The following is a 22,868-nucleotide window of genomic DNA, read 5'->3' on the forward strand; positions in this document are numbered from 1 at the left end:
GTTTTAATGGCAAATTTAATTAATCTAACACAGAAGATACTGCTCAACAAGGTAGCAAATGTATGTTTGGTATACTGAATGTGATGATATATATATAATGTAATTATTACATTTTTCATTTGTGGTAATATCACATAATGGCAGATGTGTCTATGTACTGCAAAAAATTGTCTACACTGATTATGCATTTACATGTATTTGTACAATCCCTAAAAACCATATGGTTTTCAGCTAATAAACTATTACTTTATTATAAAATATATTAAATGTTGTGTTGATGTTTAAATCTTACCACTCAAGTTTCTTTTTAAAAACAATCTTATTCACAGTTATATTATTTCCCCAAAATTATAAATAATTTAATGATATCTCTAAAATCAAATATCAACGGTGGGGTTAAAATTACTGACGGAACAATGAAAGACAACTCGTCATTACTTACAGCATGTAGCTTTTAACTCGTCGAAAATTGAACCCTTCGAAAATAGTCCTAACCATCAAACAATTAAGGTATTGTCCCATCTGATTAAAAATTTTTTAACAAATAAAATATAAAACATGACATTTTTTATGCATAGAGTGAGTATTGTTTACAGTGTTTGATCACTTTTTTGGTCACCAGTGTTAGGTGTAAGCTAGAGCACACATCTTTGTAATGCTCCGTGCAGTTAGTTATATTATTTTAATTGTGCCTGGTGACTTATTGTATTGTACACTCTGATCGGAGACCCTAATAAAGCAACACCGTAAATTGATTCTGCACTTTCATGTATTTAATTTTAGCAAAATCATCCAAAACTTTTCTGGACTGGACATTGTCAAAAGGTCCGCCACTCACTGCAAGCGAGTTAACAATTCCGTAACTAGTATCGACGTACAAAAAGCGATAACTATAAAACATTTATGAGACGTTTATAACTACACGTTTAAAACGGCGTGCAGACGTCGTGTGCCCGCTGTGAGTTTGATCAGTATTCAATTTCAGGCTGTGGACCTTTGCCAATGTCAGATGGACTTTTCTGGAAGACAAAGTCCGGTAGACAAGTTCAGACCAATAGCACGGTGTATGAAGTGTATACTCCGCAGTGTAGAAACAGCGAATTAAACAGGGACACAGCTAATGTCCGCTTTTGGGAGACATTAAGGTGGGATGTCGACCCAGCTGACTTCCGGTGCACAGGTACTCTCCGCCGCACATGCCTTGCGAAAAACGCACATTTCTCTAATTATAAAATTGCCTCTTTAGAAATTCTTCGTCGTTTCATTTTTCAGATATTCCATTCTGTTCTACTGTCTGCATTATTGGTAAGTACATTATGCAACTTGAATGCATGTGCATATTTATATACAGATGTGTTTGATTTGATGAGGTGATTGCAGAGTTTACGAAATGACGTTGAGTCTACATAGACGTCTAAGGGATACTCTGAATCTCTACAAAGTTAACATTTCTTCTGTGGGATTTTTATTTGGTGTCGCTTCTTTCAGTGATCTGTGCTGGGGTTGATGTGCTTGTTTTAGCTGCCTTAATAACACTCATTGTGTATGCTGTTTATCGTAGCCGACAGAAACTACCCGTTCCCACCGAGGAGCCTGATGATGTCCCATTGAAGGAATTATCATACAGAGCCCCCGGGGGTAGCAACCAAGGGGGACTCAAAGGGGGATTTTGTACAAATGACAGTTGCGAAAAAGGAATCGGCTTCTGCCTGAATACAAAAAAACTTCCGCGACTCACGTGATTTATAATAATAACACAAATGAAGACTGACAGGGATCATCCATATTCTCATTTAAATACGGACATTAATGAATTTAATTACACCTGTATTGAATGTGGCATAATGTTCTGGGTGACAATTGCCTCTGTAGTAGAATGTTTGGTTCCCGCTCTTCATTTTTTGTACAATTTTAGTTGACACGGAAAATATCAAATTTATTGCAAGTGAATTTTTGTTATGAACAAACACTGTAGCTTATTAATCAAACACATTTTATGTTTCAATACTGTATGTCCTTTTTTAACGTCAAATACGTATTAAAACTGTGAGATCTTTTTTTACTGCGTACTTGTTTTTGCTTTTTCCAAATTTTCAAATAAAACTTATAAATTGAAGAAAACGAAAATGTTACAAAGTAAACATATATTTGATGAGTTGTAAAAAACTTGTGTCACCAAAGAAACACAAACAAAAACAAACAAAAAAGAAAAAATAAACATAAAACAAGACAAGACACATTTACATGTGTTAATGCTCGAGCATATTAACTTTTAGCTTATCTAGCCTGATAGAAACAGGATATGTCGTACAATACAGTTGCGATGGGAATCTCTATTAAGGGGCTGCTAACACCCTGTATCCCATATTTGGGCCTTCATATTTTGTATGGATGGTATCATTCGTATTAAAGTTAAATAATTCTGTTGAACGTAAAAATGTGCAACAGTATCGCTTTTATTTCTATACTTTGATCGATGATCATGAAGCAATTTACATTTTTTTCAACGCAATTAGTGACATACAAGTTCAACGATTTATTTTTAAAAAATTTATGTTTTATGCTTGATACAGAGAACAAAGTATCCGTTATCCGTGCTAAAATTGATAAACATAGACACCCTTAAAGGGGCATGGTCACGATTTTGGTCAAATTTCAAATTAACAACAAATTGTTAAATAGGTAAACATACTTTTAAGTTACGAATTGTTACATATTCCAATGTACATTCTAGAATCTTTAAGCGTTTTTGTTTGCTTGTTTTTGTTGTTGCTGTTTTTTTATACATATAATCATTAACTTGGTCGGAAAATAACCCTTTCTTCGAGAGATATACAATCGCAGCCTAATAATACATTATTAACATTTATTGGTATGTCATGATCGTTCATATTCATTCAATTAAAGAATTTCTGGAAGAATTATAATATGGACATGGAAGGAAAAAACGAACACAATCTTTTAAGTAACAATCATATTTTTTTAAATCCATTTAGCTGAACCCCCATTTATGATAATCATATGCTATGTTTGATTCTGTTGTAAACTGCTTTAGTAGGTACAGAACAACATAATCCACTTAAAGCAGTTCCTTAAATTTTTCCTATGAATTTTAAAAAAATCGGGGTTTTTTTTTGTATATTTGCATAAATATGGTCGGGGTGATCAGATCCAAAAAAGCCCGACCTGTTTATTATATTTCATCACCGCGACCATACTTTATCACCGCATAATATTCAAAGAATGATTCCTCGTTACTTATATTTATATAATGTTCAATAATTGTACGATTAATTTTAAGATAGTCATTGATGAAATATTCTGGACTATTCATTACAAAATCAACTTGTAGAGTTATACTACACAGATACACTGCAAAATGTAAATATTAATCATATGCAGTTTATCGTATTCACTTAACAAACATTTACCTGTACTTTTAACTGTGTTGTACATGTACTACTTTAGTAGTTGGTTATCGTCCGTCAGCCTATTTTATGTTTTAGGAACTGTGCTATAGTCCAAAGAATAATGCATTGCAAATAAAAGTAAATAGATGTATCTTATTTTTCAGAAAATAAAATAAAATACGGGGTCTTATAGCGTGACAGCATTTTAGCACTCGCTTGCTATTGCGCTCAACCTAACCCTTACCCACACTAACTTAAATATATGGATTTCAGATTTCTAAGTACTCATTTTATGCCCCTTTTATTTCCTGGTTAGCACGGAAGGTCTTGAGTCTGTTGTTGCATGCATTGCAAAAATCGCGACTCTAGCCTTTTTTTTTTTTATTAAAATGTTAACAAAGCCGAAAGATACCTTGATTTATTTTGTAAGCTGGGTGTAACTCATCTTTGTAGACCAAGAGTTAATCGCCGATCTGTGTAGTACTAAACGGAGAAGTAGAACCCCTTCACTTTTCACCTCATTAGAAATTTAAATTATTTCATGAGTTATTTCTCTTTAAACAGACGACTTACCAGGATGGTTATCTTTTTCACATCCGGGTTTTTGGTATTAACTGTTGTTTATCTGTGATCTCCCACGCTTCATTATTACGCACCAAGCACACGAACTTATTGTATGTACACGTACATACACACGTTTGGCAAACTTTTTGTATAGAAAGATTTTTTTAACATCATGTGCATGTATATATTTTCTTATAAACGCGAAAATATGTTTCATTTCTGTCCTTTGTTTTTTTAGTTCGTGTGCATGGTTGCGCTGGATGCCGCTTCCAGGTGAAAGCGAATGAGAATGGGCAATTATGAGTATAACTTTTGCAAATATTTAAGTACCCTAGTTTATTTACTATTTGTCCTTCACAAGGTACTTCACAAGGTGCAGTTTTGTTTTACTATGGAAGATACTGCAGCTACTATATAGAATATAGTGATGTCAATTAGGAGTCTATTCATAAGATTCTAATATAAGTTAAGATATGCAACACTATAATTTATGAAAACCTATGAACAAAGTAACATTTTCATTGCCGTAAAAAATTGAAACTGGTTGCACGTGTATATTAGTGTGCAGAGTTCTGCGTTTACAACGAAACAATTTGCCAGAATTTTGTCCTATTTCCTTAACGACTCTAAGGAGACCTTCCCAACCAAGTAAAAGGTCTTGGACAAAGTATGCTCATGTTAGCCTTTTGCAACAATCGCAATATTTCACTCATTATCGGCTCTAGATGCAGATTCCATAGGTATCGACACTTTCTGTCTTGATCTGCTCCCTAGAAAAATGTTAGCAGCTTTTTGTTTACGTGCATTGTGAAGAGAATACAAGTACTGCATAGAGCCACAAACTTACAGCTGTGCGATTTGTATTTGGAAGTTGAATGCTAACATTTTCATCCAATCCCATTGTCCATATTCTGCTCAACAACTGCTCCTCTTTTTAAAACTAAATGCAACCGGTAAGCAAAATCACGTACGTTGGCCTTTTGACATTATATTACATATTTATCTGAACATTGCTAAATTCAACATAATTTTATCAATGGTGGTTTAACGTTCCTACTCATTCATGTTCTCTTTTTAATGTTTAACAGGCAACAATTGAGAACATCGATACTGTACCACATGCAAAACGGGGCAAAATGACGCAATAAACATGAGAACTCAACAATCTGACAGCGTAGATCAAAACTCTGAGGTTCCAATGCCCGACCAATTCCCGACGACAGCAAGGAACCAATAACAAGGATAACGTTAGTGACGCCATTATACCAGGTACATGATTTCTACAGCAAAGTCTTTGTATTGATGATAAAATATTTGGAAATTCTTCTGTATTGAATGAGAAGAAAAGATTTGACCAAATTTAAGCATCTCAATCAATGTGTCCCATATATCCTTAAGCACTAAGCAGCACACTTCTTGTACTACAAATCGCACATCTGTCTATTTATAATCTTTACAGGTTGTGGTCCTTTGCCAGCATCAGACGGACTTTCTTGAAGGACAAAGTCCGGTGGACCCCTACAAGTCAACAGCACTGTATCCTAGATGTAGCCAGGATGACGTCCGAAACATGGACCTACACAGCGCTCGATGTGGTGAAGACCTGAGATTGAATGCCAGCATCGTGGGGGAAACTAAATCTTTTATAATTTGTTTTCGTCGAGGATGTAAATTCGTGGGTGAGGGCTACCCAAGAATACCACGAAAGTTGGGCCATCACGAATTCTAATGATTTAAGAGTATCCTTTAGCGGCACATTTCTTGTGCTACAAATAGCAAAAATTCTATTCTGATATTTACGCCTTTACTAACATCAGACAGACATTCTTGAAGGAAACAATCCGGTAGACCCCTACCGGTCAATAGCAGGGTGTATAAGGTGTATTATTCTAGATGTAGAAAGAATGGTGTCCTGAACAAGGACTTACACAGGGTCCGGTGTACTGCAGACCTAAGATGGAACGCAAGCATCCAGGGACTGTGATGTTTTCATGGTAAAAAATCTATCCTCTGTTTTACACACCATTGCCTTGTATACTTGTACAATGTATATGGTTAATTCTACAATACGTTCCATTTTTACAGGTTGTAGACCTTTGCCAACGTCAGACGGACGTTCATGAAGGGCAAAATCCGATACATCCCTACAGGTCAATAGAGCGGTGTATGAGGAGTACTATCCTAGATGTATAGGATGGCATCCTAAACATGAACCTACAAAGCGTCTGGTATGGTGAAGACCTGAAATGGGACGCCAGCATCCAGGTCCTGCAATGTCTTTATGGTAAAAACTCCTATGCAGTCGACTTCCCTTTCTAACACACCATTGCCTTGGGTCCTTGTTTTCGGTTTAATCTACGATGCGTTCGATTTTGACAGGTTGTGGACCGAGACCTATAGACCAGTTCAGACTAATAACACGGTGTATGAGGTGGATATATACCCCGCAATGTAGCCGAAACAATGCACTGAACAAGAACATACACAGGGTTTGGTGTGGTGAAGACCTGAGATGGAACACCACCGTCCAGGGACTGCGTTGTTTTTGGTACAAACTCCTTTGATGCCTATGTAACTTTTAAGCATATCATTGCCATGTATCATTGTACTTGGTTTAAGCTAAGTTTACAGGTTATGGACCATTTTTAAATGATTTGAAATGAGGCTGCATAACGGAAGCGAGTCTGGAAATGAAAGTTTGATGGAGGAGACATTTTTCAGTGAATCCACGCGTGGTCACAAACGGGGCATGATGATGTACTCTGGGCCAGATCAAAATGACAGACATTTATTCTACACTATGTGAGACTGACGGATGTGGTGAGAAGCATATAAAGAAGATTAATACAAAATATATCTATTAGGTTAGTTTGAACAATCCTTTTTTTAATATTATATCTTTAATATTGTAGAACAATGGCATTGTAGTTTAGAAATCCTAATTGGTGAGTTCATTTACTATACGTAACACTTGATATGAAGAATATTGCCGAATTAAATCTTGAAGTACCATGCCACGGCTGTGCTTTTTGTACTCGTCTTTATTTCTGAGTGCATCACACAAGACCATAAGATGTTCACGGATAGAGAGAAAGGTCCCTTTATCCCTCCACTGTTTTATAAGAACGTTGAATGACAGTTTCTGAGTTGTCTCTAAGCACCCAGGTCGGGCCCTTCGAGGTGCGTGGATAACGAAGGAGTCGGTCTTTTTATCTCTGTTCTGAGACTGCAAAGGTTGCGATTTATTTAAGAAAAAAACAACTCTTTTTTAATAATTTGAAAACAGACTGGATAAAATTCTACGAGAATCAAGCACTACCTGTAGTCATGTGTATGTTTCAATAGAACTATCATCATAAGACACTAAATGCCATTCAGTAGAATGTTTCATCTGTATTGAATATAAATCAATAAAAAATAAATAAATCATCAAAATTGTAAAGAAATTATAAAAATAAAATTGAGACCAAACACTTTTGTAGAGACCAAATTCTAAACAAGGCCAAAATTAAGGCCAGGCGAAAATTTGGGGCGAAGCCAAATGTGAGGCAAAAAGTAAACCAGGCCAATTTGAGGAAAAGCCAGGCCAATTGGGGTAGGTCTGTTTTCTAGGGTAGCCGATTTCTAACGCTTCACCTTATCCAACATTCGCTAAGGTATATCAAGTCATAGCCAGTGGTAAATTAAACAAACTCGTGTTCTGAAAATCTGATAATCACTGAGTGATCGACAAATCTTCCTCGATTAAACGGAAAGCTCACTCACTGATATTACAGAAGGGTCAAGGGGTTCAAACAATTTGCCATCTATGAAGAGTTTGTCCTTCACTATTTTTGTACTCTGACCAGCTTTTCTACATGTTTTTATATTTAAATAGAGTATACCACGTTTCTCCTTAATTTTATTCGGAAACTGCCTGTGAATCCTATACGGCTTCCATTGTAGTTTGTGGACGTTGTTAAAAATGCGTACCAAGTCTAAACGCTAGGACGATTTTTTCTATGAGAGAAACGATCAAAACGGTGCTGCACATTAATAAATTCAATGTTTTTATCTCGATTTCGAGCTCGTAATATATAAAATCTCATAGTTTCTCTTACGTGTCCTTGTTCATCTATTCCTCTAGAGCAGAAAAAAACCAAGATTATTCATTGACCGACACTTTAAATCTTACACTCTGTCTCGTAACTCTTTCACTTTTCGGTCCTGGTGGTCACATTTAATCGTTTTTTCAACTTATCTATGGATTTTAAAAGCTGTTGCTGTTTTTTAATCTGTGCTGACACTACACTAAATATTTCACTACATTTTTTTTGTTAAACTCATCGACCTTGTTTCATAAATACTCCGACGATGTTTCGAAATCTGCTGATTTAGCTTGTACTTGGTCGATCCTTATTGGGAAAACCCGTCCGTGCAATCTTTCAGAAGCTTCAACAATACTTTCTATACTTATAACTTTTTCATGATAAGATATACGTTTATTCAAGTTTGGTCAGGCCTACAGATTTCTAGAGGGGGGTGGAGGTTTTTGGGAAATGACTCGGATCGATAGGGTCCTTAGGATTACAGATATGCGCATAAAAGACCTTATTCTTATTTGCTTCCTTAAGTGATTCACGTACTGAGAACGGTTCCTCGACACCCCTCTGGTCTGTGCTCTCTGTTCTTCCCCTCTTCTTTATCGGTTTTCAATTTCTTGCCGTGTTTCTTCCCAGTAACAATATCACCTAATGTAAATGTACTAGTATATAGAGGTACACATGTAAACATGTTTTAGAACATATATACCATATGTATCATCAGAATAAAGTTTACAAATCATGAAATATTTAAAGCTCTGATCTTTAAAAATCAAAGTACCGAAGAACTGACGGGAGTTGATTTTAACGATGGTTATTTATTTTAAAATCAATGATATGTTATTTTGCATGACAAGTACAGGTAGTTTCTAATCTGTATTTGAATTACGCACATTTTTATAATATGAATTTTCCGACTTTTTTGACACAAGAATTTTGAAAAAAAAAACACCATATGAATCATGTTTAAAAGTAATATTTAAAGATAGAATAAATTCAATCAAACTATGTATCAGTGATAGAAATATTTCTGGAAAATTTATGGATCCAAGCAGTATTGAACTCTCGTCTCGTTCAACCAAACGCTCGACTGTCGCCATTAATCTCCGACAAGCAATAGAGACTCTATGCTTGTCGGGGATTTACGAAGACAGCCAAGTGTCGAGTTGAACAAGACTATATTGAACTCTGGCGTAAGAATACATACAACTACAAAAACTATCTAAATTGTTTGTACCATTTAAAATCTGACTATTTTAAAGGTATTTATAAATATGTTTTCTTGAAAAACAATGCTTTAGCATACATTATTTCGGATTTATCAATTATTCTCAAGAACTAATTCTTGTCAGCGGCAATGATTTGTGCTTCGGTACAAACACTGTTTCACTTTCGGTTTGTCAGAGTAACTGCATAGGAGAGTTGATTAAATCAAAAACAAGGACACACAGGAATTTCAAATAAATTACGCAATTTCAACACCTTTAAAAGCAGTTTTCGGCTAATGGAGAAATCGATATATATTATTCTAAAAATATATCTTACATCAAATAAAGTACAATGTTTTTACTTCCTGTTTCAAAAACCAGTTCTTTCAAATTATGATGCCATTGCTTAATGGTCGCTGAATTGCTCCATATTCACTCCATGTGGCCGCTCCTGATTTTAGCTTGGCTGCTTGGTTGCGCTGGATACCGATTCCAGCTGAAAGCGAATGAGACTGGGCGATTGTAAGTATAATTTTTGCAAATCTTGTATACTTACAAATTAAGATATTTTGCCAATAAACTAAAAATGCATGCACTAAAGCCACAGCTTACACCACGCGTGATATGATATCCGGAAGCTATAATTGAGTTTAACGTGATAAGCAATTATTGTAAATTTAATTAAGATTAATTAAAAACTACTTTCCTTTTTGGAAATCAAAGCTCAAATAACAAAAATGCGAGTAAGGTGGCGGACACGCTAGTCAGATCCAAGTTAGTAGTAGTAAGCATCAAATATATACTTGCAATGAAATAATATTGAATGATTAAATAAAGAGTGAATATATTAACTTGGAACTTACTTAGGGTATAGACAGATGTAACGATTTGGCATATGTTGAATAAAACAGAAAAAGAAATTCATTCCTTGAGTTCGCGATTTTAGTTTTGATGGATAGAACGTTTGCGAAGCGCGACCTCTAGTAAGAGAATTGGATAGCACTTTCCAGAACGTGGTAATCAAGAATGGAGGTTGACTAATTAACGTCATGAATAAAAGTGTAGAATTAAAGTGTAGGATGAGTTCATCATGCATCGAATGTAGATACCTTGGATTAGACATCTTCACAGGGGCTTGGTTGTTGGATAGTGAAGTTCCTAATTATTTAGATTAAAATGTTATAAAACAATGCTACATTTAAATGTCTTGTGTGAGAAAACTACTTGACATACTGATCATGAAAAAAGAAAAATTGTTTAAAAATCCCCATATACTCTAGAATGTAATAGGAGTAACGTAATACTTCTTTAAATTAGGGCACATTTTGATGCTTCGTGGCTTTAGCTCTTTCGGTGTATTATCTCTATCCTACTATTCGTTATTGTTAAACCTGTGTTTTGCGATCTATAACGCTACGTAATTGTTTGCAGTGTTCAATTACTAGTATTCTGCAGTCAAAGCCATCGTACCACCGACTCCCTATTCGCACGGAATATAGTTAAAAGTTTGCGGAGTTTTTAATAAATATTATAAAACGGATACCGACTTATGCATTTTCCGTGGGTCACAATTGGTGTTTGTTTAAATCCAGCGTATCAACTTTTAACTTGATACACTATCCCATGAAGAACGTCTCAAGAAAATTCCCTCAAATGGTTTCGTATCAGTGCTCGGATGGACCAGCGTGGACTACGCCTGTAAGTACGCGGCGCAGTACTTCGAACATAAAAAGAATCCAGCATGTAGAGGATGTGGACTTGCTCATCACGTATGAAATTGTATTGCAAGGTTTGCTTTGACATTTAGATGTGGAAACAATGGACATTTTGCGCAGATGTGCAAAAACACAGAATATTAACCGCCGAAGTGACGTTCACGCCACTGAAGTCACAAAGAAGACAGATAACAGACAGAGAAAAGAAAATCGAAAAAGGAAAATTCAACGTGACAGAGAGGGATTACAGGGTTTTACACGAAAAACGCTTACTCTTTGCGGAACTTCCCTTTTCTGGATTAAAGACTCTCAATTCAATAATGAGGTCTTAAAGCAACTGGAGGATGCGCACCAGGAAATATAACTTTTACTTATAACCGTGGTCCATCTAACAGTATACAACAGTCAAGGGGACCGTTACGGTGAATCGGACCCATTTTCCAGTTCCAGGACGGGTCGAGGGAGATCGAGTACCAAGTTTCACAACAGTGCTTTTCTTCGGAACACGGGAACGTGTTCATTACTATCACCGTCTAAACTGCTCCTCTTGGACATGACACCTTTCATCCTGTCACTGGTGTTGAGTGACTTTAAACCGGACTCTTACTATTTTATTATTCACTATTGTTATAACTCTGTTTTGTTTTCTATATGTAATTGCTTGCCATGTTCAATTACTCGGCAGTTGGAGAGCGACGGTCAAGGCCTCGTACCACCGACTCCCGACCTGAGGGATTTTGTTATATGTTTGCGGAGTTTAATAAATCTGATAAAACGAATACTGACTTAAGCATTTTACGTGGGTTACAGTATTACTGTGTAGTGCAATAAATATATTCACCGAAAATCCCCGTTTAATTCATGTTCAAAAGGTGTATTCAATGTACATGTAAATCAAAAAAGTGAAGGGACTACATTCGGTATCTTGGATTTATAGGAACTCTTTGGATCAACCAATGTTTTAAACACCGTGTTTGTTCATAATAACATGAAAATTTATGATTCATTTAAATCTTTGAAAAAGTAATATTACTATTTTCAAGTGTTCTTTTTAGAACTGTGAAATCTTAATAGATGCATTAATTAAGGTTTTCCGTTTTCAAACAGTTAAAGTAAACAAACGCTCCAATGTCTCGACATCGAGCATCTGAAAAGTAGTCCTCGAACGTGTTCTTGTTCCTCTTCACCATTCAATTATATAACTTATTAAAATATTAACAGCAATAAAGGAGAAACTTCTAGGGTACTGTGCAACACTATACAACGCTTTGCTATCGCATACGTTGCACGAACTCTGGCATTTGTTGCATGCGTTTTTGTGGTTGCATCAAGTGTCCTGAAAATTCGCGACCGAATGCGATCCAAATTATTGCAATGCAACTCACGAACATTGGTACGAATGTTCTACAACATTTTGTGTGCTGGAAAGAGCGATGCACAATTTTTAAAGATCGTAAGATGAATCGCAGCTGTTTTTGCGTGTGTTTGCGACCATGAGACTGTTACTCAACGTGTCTTGTGTAATCTTGCAACGTTTTACTATCATTGCAAGAATTATCGGTTTCAGTTTACTTGCTTTGCCACTATACTGGGCTTTGTTCGCCCTATGTTATTGTCGCTTCTACATACGTATACGGTTTTGCCTCGTCTTGAATACGCCCCATTAATATTGTGGTAAAAGAGAGATAATATGAGACATTGGAATTCGTCAAGTATCAATCTGCTTTCTGACCAAAAAGAGCGAAATGAACGAAAAAAAAATCTGGGTGAATGCCCCTTATAAAGTATACACTGTGTCATTTTTTTTCGGTGGCACGAATATTTTTGTTACTTTTGCTCGTGCGCTAATTGTGAAAGGGGCTTAAAGATTCCAAGGAACTTTCAGAAAATTTGAAATCACAAAATGTTTCTCAATTCAACAGCATCAAAAGATACGACTTTTCTACACTTTATACAGGCGAGTAACTGACAAACAATGACAAAACAAGATTATCAACAGTTTCGATTAAAGTATTAATTTGTAAGTTTTATTGGCGATACAACGACTTTGTCAGCAAATAAAACCTTCCGCTAGCTATAGGTCGTATGCTAACTAACATTTGTCATACCTTTTGCTAAGCCATTATGAATCTCCGAATTGCTTAAGAATTTTCACGTTTTTTTCCGATTACGACAAAGAGCACACGGCGGCTCTGACCGGTCAGCAGAGAATGCTTACTCCTCAAGCAGCAGATATTATCACCAATTTTTGTAGAGGTCCCTGTTTGCTCTGCTCCTGTTTTGTATTTTTCCTTTGGACTTTTGATTATGGACAATGTTCGCCACATTTCATTTTTTCATTGCCGCGCGAAAATTGCATATTTGGTACTAGTATACATCAACATGTAGTTTTTGTCACTTACAAGCAAGTGATTTGCTGACAATTTGTCTAATTCCGATTGCCGAATTCTTTCCAAATAAGAGGAATTTACCAACTTAGAAAAAGGTTTCGAAGAACTTATGCTCCGGCTTGTAGGGTCACAGACGTACAGCTGTGCGATTTGTATTTGAATGTTGAATGATATTTATTTCATCCATCGTTGTCCTTTTGACATTGTATTGCATGTTTATCGAGACATCGCCAAATTTAACATAATTAGGTGTCCAAATAGCGTAGTGGACAATGCAATTGCTTTTCACCGCTGCGACCCGAGTTCGATCCCCGTGATCGACAGTGGTTGTATGTAATAGGGTATGGCGGTCGCCCGCTTGGACAAGTGGGTTCTCTCTGGGTTCTCCGGCTTCTTCCCACACCAATGAACCCCTCGCACTAACATCCGTGTCAACGAGAGATATTAATATAAGTTGTAGTACTTGTTTTACAATCGTTGTAAAATAAATTAGGTTCAGTTCAGTTTCAACATAATTTTTGTAAGAATAGGTGAGGGGGATTCACTCAGTGGTGGTATGACGTGCCTACTCAATAATGTTTCCTTAATAGTATCTATACAGGCAACAATGGAGGGCATCGATACTGTACAACATGTGAAACGGGGCAAACTTACGAAATAAACATAAAAACACAACAATCTGAGTGCATTGATCAAAACTTCCAAGTCCCGATGCCCGACGGCAGCAAGGAACCAATATGTAAGGAGGGCATTAGTGATTCCATTATACCAGGTACATAATCTCTACAGCAAGGTCTTTGTATTGATGATAAAAAATCGGGAAATTCTTCGGTATTAAATAAAGATTTGACCAAAATTTAATCATCTCAAGCAACGCGTTTAATTATCCTCTAGCACCAAGCGGCACATTCCTTGTGCTACAAATCGCACATCAGTCTATTCATAACCTTTACAGGTTGTGGTCCTTTGCCAACATCAGACAGACTTTCTTGGAGGACAGAGTCCAGTAGACCAATACAGGTCAAAAGCACTGTGTATGAGGTGTATTATCCTATATGTAGCCAGAATGGCATCCTTAACAGGGACCTACACAGCGCTCGATGTGGTGAAGACCTGAGATGGAACGCCACCATCCAGGGATTGCGATGTCTTTATGGTACAAGCTCGATCATCTGCAGCGAAAGTCCCTTTTAACATACCATAGTCTTTTATCCTTGTATTTGAATTAATTAGTGAAACGTTCGATTTTTACAGGCTGTGGACCTTTCTCAATTGGTTCGAAGTGGAGGCTGCAAAATGGAAGCGAGGCTGGAAATGAAAGTTTGATAGGGGAGACTTATTTCAGTGAATGCTCACCTGGTCACAAACGAAACATAGTTATGTACTGTGGACCAGAATTAAAATGGCATACTAATTACTCTACACCATGTGAGACAGACAAATGTGGTGAGAAGCAAGTAAAGATTATGAAATTAAACAAAATACATCTATTAAATTTGTTTGAACAATCCCTCTTTAACATTATACTTTTGGAATTGTAGAAAAGTGGTATTGTAGTGTAGAAATCCTAATTGGTAAGTTCATTTACCTCATACTCTGATTGAGAACATATCATTGGAATACATCATGAAGTAACAAGTGCTTTTATAGTTTTAATCATTATTTTTAAAGAGAATTAATTTGGATACTCATATTCGTCGCCTTCAGCAGAACGGCAGATTTTGTGTCTTTTCTTTCAGGGATCTGTGTTGGAGTTGGTGGGCTTGTTTTAGTCGCTGTGGTGATACTCATTGTGTATGCTGTTTATCGTAGGCGGCGGAATCCACCCGTCCCCACCGAGGAACCCGAGGACGCCCCATTGAAGGAATTCACATTCACCGTCAGCAATACACCCGGGGAGTGACAACCTGAAACAATAGGGGACTTAAAGGGGGAATTTTTACAAATGACAGTTGCTAAACAGGAATGCGCTTCAGCGTAAATACAAAGACTTCTGCGAGTCCTGTGTTTTAAAATAATGTCACAAATGAATACAGACGAAGAACATCTTCATTTTCATTCAGATACGGACATAAATGCTTTTAGTTACACCTGTATTGTATGTGGCATAGTGTTTTGTGTGACAATTGGCGGAAAATATCAATTTTCTTGCAAGAGAATTTTTAGTATAAACAAGCACATGCATAACTGCTGGTCTGTGAAAAATTTCAGATGAACGACATGGGAGCTACTCTATCCTTTATGATGCTGCAGTTGATGCATTTGAAACTATATCCATTCTTAGTCCTGTGTTCAATTTGATATATAATGTAATTTATCATCTGTGCTATAAGTCAAAACGCGCCCAATGGTATCCCTTTCCATCCTATGCTAAATATAAGTCAATCCAAGTTGAATGCAGTTTCTTTAAATGTATACTTACATATGGGTAGAAATACGTGAAAGACGCCGAAACGATAAGAGTATACTTTAAAATAGCTATTTCGATGAATATATAGTTCAAATTCATTCTATTTAGTTTAAGATGTATTTTATTCATAATATTACTTAAATTATATCGCAATATTAACGTGGATGGAACATCAAGCAATAAAGTCTATATGAGTTCTTTCCATATGAGATCAAGGTACAGATATAAGAATAGTATAAATTTGTAATTCTACAAATAACTTTGAAATTAATCTATAAAAACTGCAAAATTTGAAAAAATAAATAAATAATAGATATTAACAACATATTGCCAAATGGCAAGAAGGCTCAGTAGTTATATTTGTACACGTACTCTTTATGAATTGTTACCCATTACAAATATGCATTCTAAAACTGTATGCGGTTTTTTTTTCTTTTATAGAAGTAGAAAATTGGTCTGAAAATAGTACATTTTCTTCAAGTGATAGACAGTCGTAGCCAAATAATATAATATCAACATCTGTTAGAATGTCATGGTCGTTCATAGATATTCAATTAAAGAGGTTATGGCAGAATTATAGTTATACCGCTATAGGCATTGAAAGAAGAAACGAAGAAAATCTTCATAGGCACACCATTTTAAAAAACATTATCTGAACCCATCTAATCATATGCTGTGTTTGATTCCAGTGTAAAATAATCCGATTTTAATTATACGTGCAACAATACTCTGATAATAGTGAAGGATCATTCTATATCGTGATTTAATAGGTACAGAGCAACGGTATCCACTTTAAGCAGTTCCTTAAATTTTCCCTGTAACGAATAGGGAATCATTTTTTAGTATTGTGTGGTGATCCAATCTAATAAACTCCGAAGGGCTTTATGATAGATTTGATCACCCCGACCGTATTTAATCAACTCATAATATTCAAAGAAAGATTACTTATATCTTATATTTATATAATTTTCAATAATTGTATGATTAATATTAAGATAGTCACTGATGAAATGCATTGGACTATTCATAACAAAATCAATTTGCAGAGTTATAATACACAGATACATTACAAAATGTAAATATTTAATCACATGTTGTTTATTGTAATCACTTAACAACCATTCACCCTTTACTTTTAACTGTGTTGTCAATGTACTTTTAGTTGATACTCATCAATCAGCCTATTTTTAATCTTTTTTTAGAGCTGTGTTATAGCCCAACCAGTAATGCATTGTGCTTTACTCGAAGATGTGAATAAAATGTGTATCTATTTCTAAATTATATGTATTATATGTATATGTATGTACTTTCGACAATCTAGTAAATAAAAGTATATATCTTATTTTTCAGATAATAGAATAAAATACGGGGTCTATTATTTTACCACAGAGAAGTGTGCTTAATTACACTAAATGAAATATATGAATTTCCATTGTTACAAATCCCTAAAGATTCATTTCGATCCTTTTTAATTTCCTGGTTAGCGCGGAAACTCTCGAGTCTGATGTTGCGTGCAATGCAAAACCATTTTTTTTCTTATTAAAACGTAAATAAAGCCGTAAAACACTATCTTTTATTTTGTTAGCTGGGTGTTATTCGTCTTCGCAGGCTAGGGTTTAATTGGGATTTGTATTCTATTGTACGTCTATGGAGAACCGTTCAGTACGGACCAGAACACCTTCACCTTTCAACGAATTAAAAATTCTAATTATTTTATGGGTTATTTCCCTCTAAACAGACTACTTACCAGGATGTTTATCTTCCGGGATTTTCTTTCAATTGTTGTCATTTCTGCGACGCTTCATTATTACGCACACTATCAAACACACGAACTTATTGTATATGTATATTATTATAGATATACATATGCACATGATTGGCAAACGTTTCGAAAAGAAAGATTGTTTTTAATTTTTAAACATATCTTGTGCATGTGTATAAGTTCAGTTTAATTCATGCCTGTCAAATCCTGAAAATATATGTTATTTATAATCTTTTCATAAAACACGCACTTCAAATAAATTACGCAAGTTCGATACTTTCAAAAGGAGTCTACGATAGAGAAATCAATGTAAACCTTCCGTGTTGTTTTTTTTTTTTATTAAGGCCAAGATTTTTTTCTTCCTGGTTAAAAACCAGTTCCTTTTAAATATGCCATTGCTTGCTCAATATTCACTCCATGTGGCTGCTCCTGATTTTAGCTTGTGTGCTTGGTTGCGCTGGATACCAATTCCAGCTGAAAGGGAATGAGACTGGGCGATTGTAAGTATAATTTTTGCAAATATTTTTTTTTTATATTTTTGCACCTTTCGTTTATTTTCTATTTCTTTTACAGGGTATTTTAGAGAATATAGTAATGCCATTTAAGTATCTGTTCATAATATTCTAATATATGTCTAAATATGCAACACTATGATTTATGAAAACCTATTAACAAAGTATCATTTTCGTTGCCGCACGTAAATGACATATTGGGTTTACATGTGTATCAGCATGTAGAGTTTTGTCACTTACAAGGAAACAATTAAATTTGCCGAAATGTTGTCCTATTTCCTTGACGACTCTAAGGAGACCGTTCTCAACCAAGCAAAAGGTGTTGGACAAAGTATCCTTACGCTACGCTAGAATTTTGCAACAAATGTATTATTTCACTCATTATCTGCTCTAACTGCACATCCATAGTTCTAGGTCTGATCGTTAGAGAGGTTTTTGTAGCTTTTTGACGACGTGCACAATAAAGAGAATAGTAGACTAAGTACTACATATAGTGTCAAGTCACAGATTTACAGTTGTATGATTTGTATTTGAATGTTCAATGATGTTATTTTTATCCAATCCCATTGTCCATATTCTGCTCAACAATTGGTCCTCACGTTAACACTAAATGCAACCGGTAGGGCAGTCCTATTGTTTAAGCAAAATCACGTGCATTTGCCTTTTGACATTATACTTCATGTTTATCGGGACATGATATTGCCAATTTAGCATACTCGTTGTAGGAATACAAGTAAGACGGTTAATTAATTATGAAATAACGAGCCTACTCATTACTGTTTTCTTATAGTGTCTATACAGGCAACAATGGAGGGCATCGATACTGTACAACATGCGAAACGGGACAAAATGACGATATAAACATGAAAACTCAACAATCTGAATGCATTGATCAAAACTTCCAAGTCCCGATGCCCGACGGCAGCAAGGAACCAATATGTAAGGAGGGCATTAGTGGTGCCATTATACCAGGTACATAATCTCTACAGCAAGGTCTTTGTATTGATAATACAAGAAATCGGGAAAATCTTCCGTAAAAGATTTGACCAAAATTTATGCATCTCAAGCAACGCGTTCAATTATCCTCTAGCACTAAGCGGCACATTCCTTGTGCTGCAAATCGCACATCAGTCTATTTGTAATCTTTACAGGTTGTGGTCCTTTGCCAACATCAGACGGACTTTCTTGGAGGACAAAGTCCGGTAGACCCATACAAGTCAAAAGCACTGTGTATGAGGTGTATTATCCTAAATGTAGCCAGGATAGCGTCCTTAACAGGGACCTACACAGCGCTCGATGTGATGAAGACCTGAGATGGAACGCCAGCATACAGGGACTGCGATGTCTTTATGGTACAGACTCCTCTGCAGTCGAAGTCCCTTTTTAACATACCATAGTCTTTTATCCTTGTATTGGTTTAATTCGTAAAATGTTCGATTTTTACAGGTTGTGGACCTTTCCCAAATGGTTCGAAGTGGAGGCTGCAGAATGGAAGCGAGGCTGGAAATGAAAGTTTGGTGGGGGAGACTTATTTCAGTGAATGCTCGCCTGGTCACAAACGAAGTATAGTTATGTACTGTGGACCAGATTCGAAATGGCATACTTATTATTCTACACCATGTGAGACTGACAAATGTGGTGAGATGCAAAAAAAGAAGATGAATTGAATACAAACTATATTTATTAAGTTTGTTTGAACAATCCTTCTTTAACATTATGTCTTTGACATTGTAGAACAGTGGTATTGTAGTGTAGAAATCATTATTGGTGAGTTCATTTCCGTAACACTCGATTTGAAGAATATCAACCAGTTATGTCATGAAGTACCACGTGCTCTCATGTATTTTTATCATCTTTTAAACAATAGGGTGTTCGCTAGGAGCATTTCTTGGAATACTCATATTAATCGGGTGTATTTACATGCGCTGTCATTTCAATGGGCATTCCTCACCACCAGAACCCCCAATACTGACTAAAGAGTACGAAGAAATTCCAATGATAGGTATGACATGTACGACAGGTAAAGAATAAGGTAAAACTAATGATGTGAGTATAAAGAGAATATAATTGTTTGTTATGAATGAAAACCATTCTCTTTCTACTGTAGTCCATGTACCGGAGGGGGCATCAAGTACTACTATATTGTCATCTAGCTCTGAAGAAAACACTGACACAGAAGAAACATCTTCTGGAAGTTTGACGCCGATAGAACACGTATGGGATCAATATGAAGATATGTCCTTGACACATACCACGTCTTTAGGCAATTTATCCTTAAATCCATCGAGTAAGTAAAACAAAACACCAAGAACAAATTAAAGAGGACAGTCAGTATCAACCCGTATTTTCTTAACATAACCTTTTGAATTTAACAATCATCTTTTTCAGATGAAAATATTAAAGTTTTTCAGGCATTACGCTCAGGGACTAATAAAGAAGGGATTTTGCAGTTTACCGTACAGAAAGGTAAAAATCTTGGAAAATTCATATTCATTGCCTTCTTGATTAATACCCAAAGACTTTATTTCAAATTTTGTTTTCTATCAGGTGAAACGGTTTTTATTGCCACCAAAGAGAAATTGAATGACTCGGATTGTCTCCAAATAAGGCGACAGGATCTCGAGTCGTATCGAGGCGTGGAAATGCACCCCTTTCTGCACTGCATTTCCTGTGTGGAGATTGGGGACTCCGGGGTATATTATTGGAAAACGTCAAAGGAACGTTACTGTAAATTCAATCTTAAAGTTGTCGGTAAGAAAATAGCTACATTCTGCATAAAATATAACTAGATAAGTTTTTGGGTTTGTTTTTTTTGGGTTTTTAACAATTGTTTTATTTTGTAATAGTATGTATATAAAGGCCCAGTACTGCCACGCCCTTAATACCACTAACTAAGGGGTTAACCCTCAGTCAGTAGAGCGATGTTTTTGAAAATTAAGGGTCCCGAGTTCGAGCCTGGTGTAGCTCATTCATCAATTTCTATTACAATTTTGTAGACCGCGGGCAACCGGATGGCGTGGAGTCGTCTGAATTGAACCTTTTGGCGAGTGCAAGCTCTAATGGAGATGTGCATGAAGACCACACTGAATGTAGGCACCAAAAGCTCACTACTATGTGATTTTTTAAAAGTTGTATTCACGTCTATTTTTGACTGTCACAAACGTGTTCTGTGTTGGTTGTTTTTCAGATCATTCTTCTGTAAGTAATCCTTGTATGGCCGGGTTATGTCCATCTTTGAGCGAAGCCTCTTTGTTGACCGAGGATAACAAAGGTAATTTTTAATTGGTATTTATAGTAAATATCTGCTTAAAACATCTAATCAGAACAATTTGTAGTAATTTGAGGGTTTTTCCTATAGATGAACCAGTCTGCGGGTTACAGATAGACACCATATATCAAGATCCAATCTGGGATACCTTCCTGAAGTGTTTGTGTTACTGTCTCAGTAGTTCAGCTTCCGGTCGAGAATGTGCATGTTGGAGGGAAATAGCCAAAATGTACCTAAAACGGACGGATGCCTATCTCTCTAGTATTGAGTAAGTGTCCAATAAACTTGAATACTGATTCCTCAGTATCTGTGCCAATAAACTTTATTATAAAGTATAGTCAAATTCATAAAGTAAAATAATTTTCAAGCTTATTTTCTGTGTGTTTAAAGATGGTACGAAGAGGGTGATCCTGTTAACGGCCCAGCCTACCTTATCCTAAACGACGTCCGGAGAGCGTACCGAATCATTACCATAGGCCAACTCGCAGCGAATCTACAACCGCCAAACTTAGACCTAATGAACTGCATCAACAGTTTTCACCACAACTGCACCTTTTGCACTCGTCTTTATTACCGAATGCATCAAACAAGACCAAAAGATGTCCACGGATAGTAAAAGGGGTCATTTTATCCCTTTGCTGTTTTTAAGGGACGTTGAATGACAATTTCTGAGTTGTCTCCAAGCACCCCGGTCGGGCTCTCCGAGGTACACGAATAGGGTCCACGCATAAGGAAGGAGTCGGCCTTATTTCTCTGTCCTGAGACAGAAAGAGCGGTGATTTATTTCACATAATTGACTATTTTTTAAATATTTTGACATTCACAGGGAAGTTTTCCAGGTTTTCAACTACAGTCAGTTGATATCTCTCCGATCTTTGGAACTTCCGATAGGAAAGCAGAATACCATCCAATCAGAAAGCATGACTCAAATGTTTTGAACACTGATTTGCATAATATTTAACTTTTGTGCTGTTGTTAGTACGCTTGCCAGCTTATGAATAAGAATCTACATATCAGTAATACGCTGTAAATGTGAAGTGTAACGTTTATTGACATTAATGTTAAATGTGAGTTAATGCTTTAGACTTAAATAAAATCCAGCAGATGTGGTTTCCTTGTGTTCTTCTACAGTATTACTATGTTTGACGTATCTTGTTGTTTCTCGGAGAACCAATCACATTCAACTACAAATACTTGTGGAGTGCATTTAACAATTAAACTCTTTGGCACAAAGGTATTTTCTGTAAGGTATTGCGTGGTATACGGTACCTTGAATTTTGAGGGAAAACCCCGTTTTAAATATCCCCTTTTCCTATCATGTGCAATTGCTTCCTCAATTTGTAAGATTATTTCAGGTTTGTCTATTCAAGGGTAGGAGCTATTCAAAATGATACAAGCAAAGTCTTAATACCTGCAGAGCAATTTTTTTATTGTTTGGTCACGAGTAACTACAAATTGGGTTCATTTGGGTGAGTCATCAAATGTGAAGTAGAATATTAGGTCGTGGATTTAATTTGCATTCATTGAAGTTCAAATTGTTTGACGTT

General features: G+C 36.0%; 2 protein-coding genes across 3 annotated transcripts; both read left to right on the top strand.

Moving 5' to 3' along the window:
* Positions 1-9,614: 9,614 nt before the first annotated feature.
* On the top strand, positions 9,615-17,283 carry LOC128192097 (uncharacterized). 2 transcript variants are annotated; one of them, XM_052864548.1, is made up of 6 exons: positions 9,615-9,786; positions 13,960-14,141; positions 14,325-14,525; positions 14,624-14,815; positions 14,911-14,943; positions 15,182-17,283. In XM_052864548.1, the coding sequence occupies exons 1-6, from the start codon at positions 9,674-9,676 to the stop codon at positions 15,229-15,231; spliced, it is 771 nt and encodes a 256-aa protein (XP_052720508.1). In that variant the 5' UTR covers positions 9,615-9,673; the 3' UTR covers positions 15,232-17,283. The 2 variants fall into 2 exon arrangements, with proteins under 2 accessions (XP_052720508.1, XP_052720507.1); XM_052864547.1 differs by having other exon boundaries at positions 9,616-9,786; positions 15,109-17,280.
* Positions 17,284-17,332: 49 nt separating this feature from the next.
* Positions 17,333-22,430, top strand: LOC128192093 (uncharacterized). The gene is made up of 13 exons (XM_052864539.1): positions 17,333-18,041; positions 18,844-19,025; positions 19,205-19,405; positions 19,500-19,691; positions 19,788-19,820; positions 19,921-20,055; positions 20,161-20,340; positions 20,442-20,519; positions 20,601-20,804; positions 21,050-21,142; positions 21,241-21,324; positions 21,412-21,589; positions 21,712-22,430. The coding sequence occupies exons 1-13, from the start codon at positions 17,959-17,961 to the stop codon at positions 21,932-21,934; spliced, it is 1,866 nt and encodes a 621-aa protein (XP_052720499.1). The 5' UTR covers positions 17,333-17,958; the 3' UTR covers positions 21,935-22,430.
* Positions 22,431-22,868: the final 438 nt, after the last annotated feature.

This window comes from Crassostrea angulata, chromosome 7 (genome assembly GCF_025612915.1).
Source record: "Crassostrea angulata isolate pt1a10 chromosome 7, ASM2561291v2, whole genome shotgun sequence".
NCBI lineage: Eukaryota > Metazoa > Mollusca > Bivalvia > Ostreida > Ostreidae > Magallana > Magallana angulata.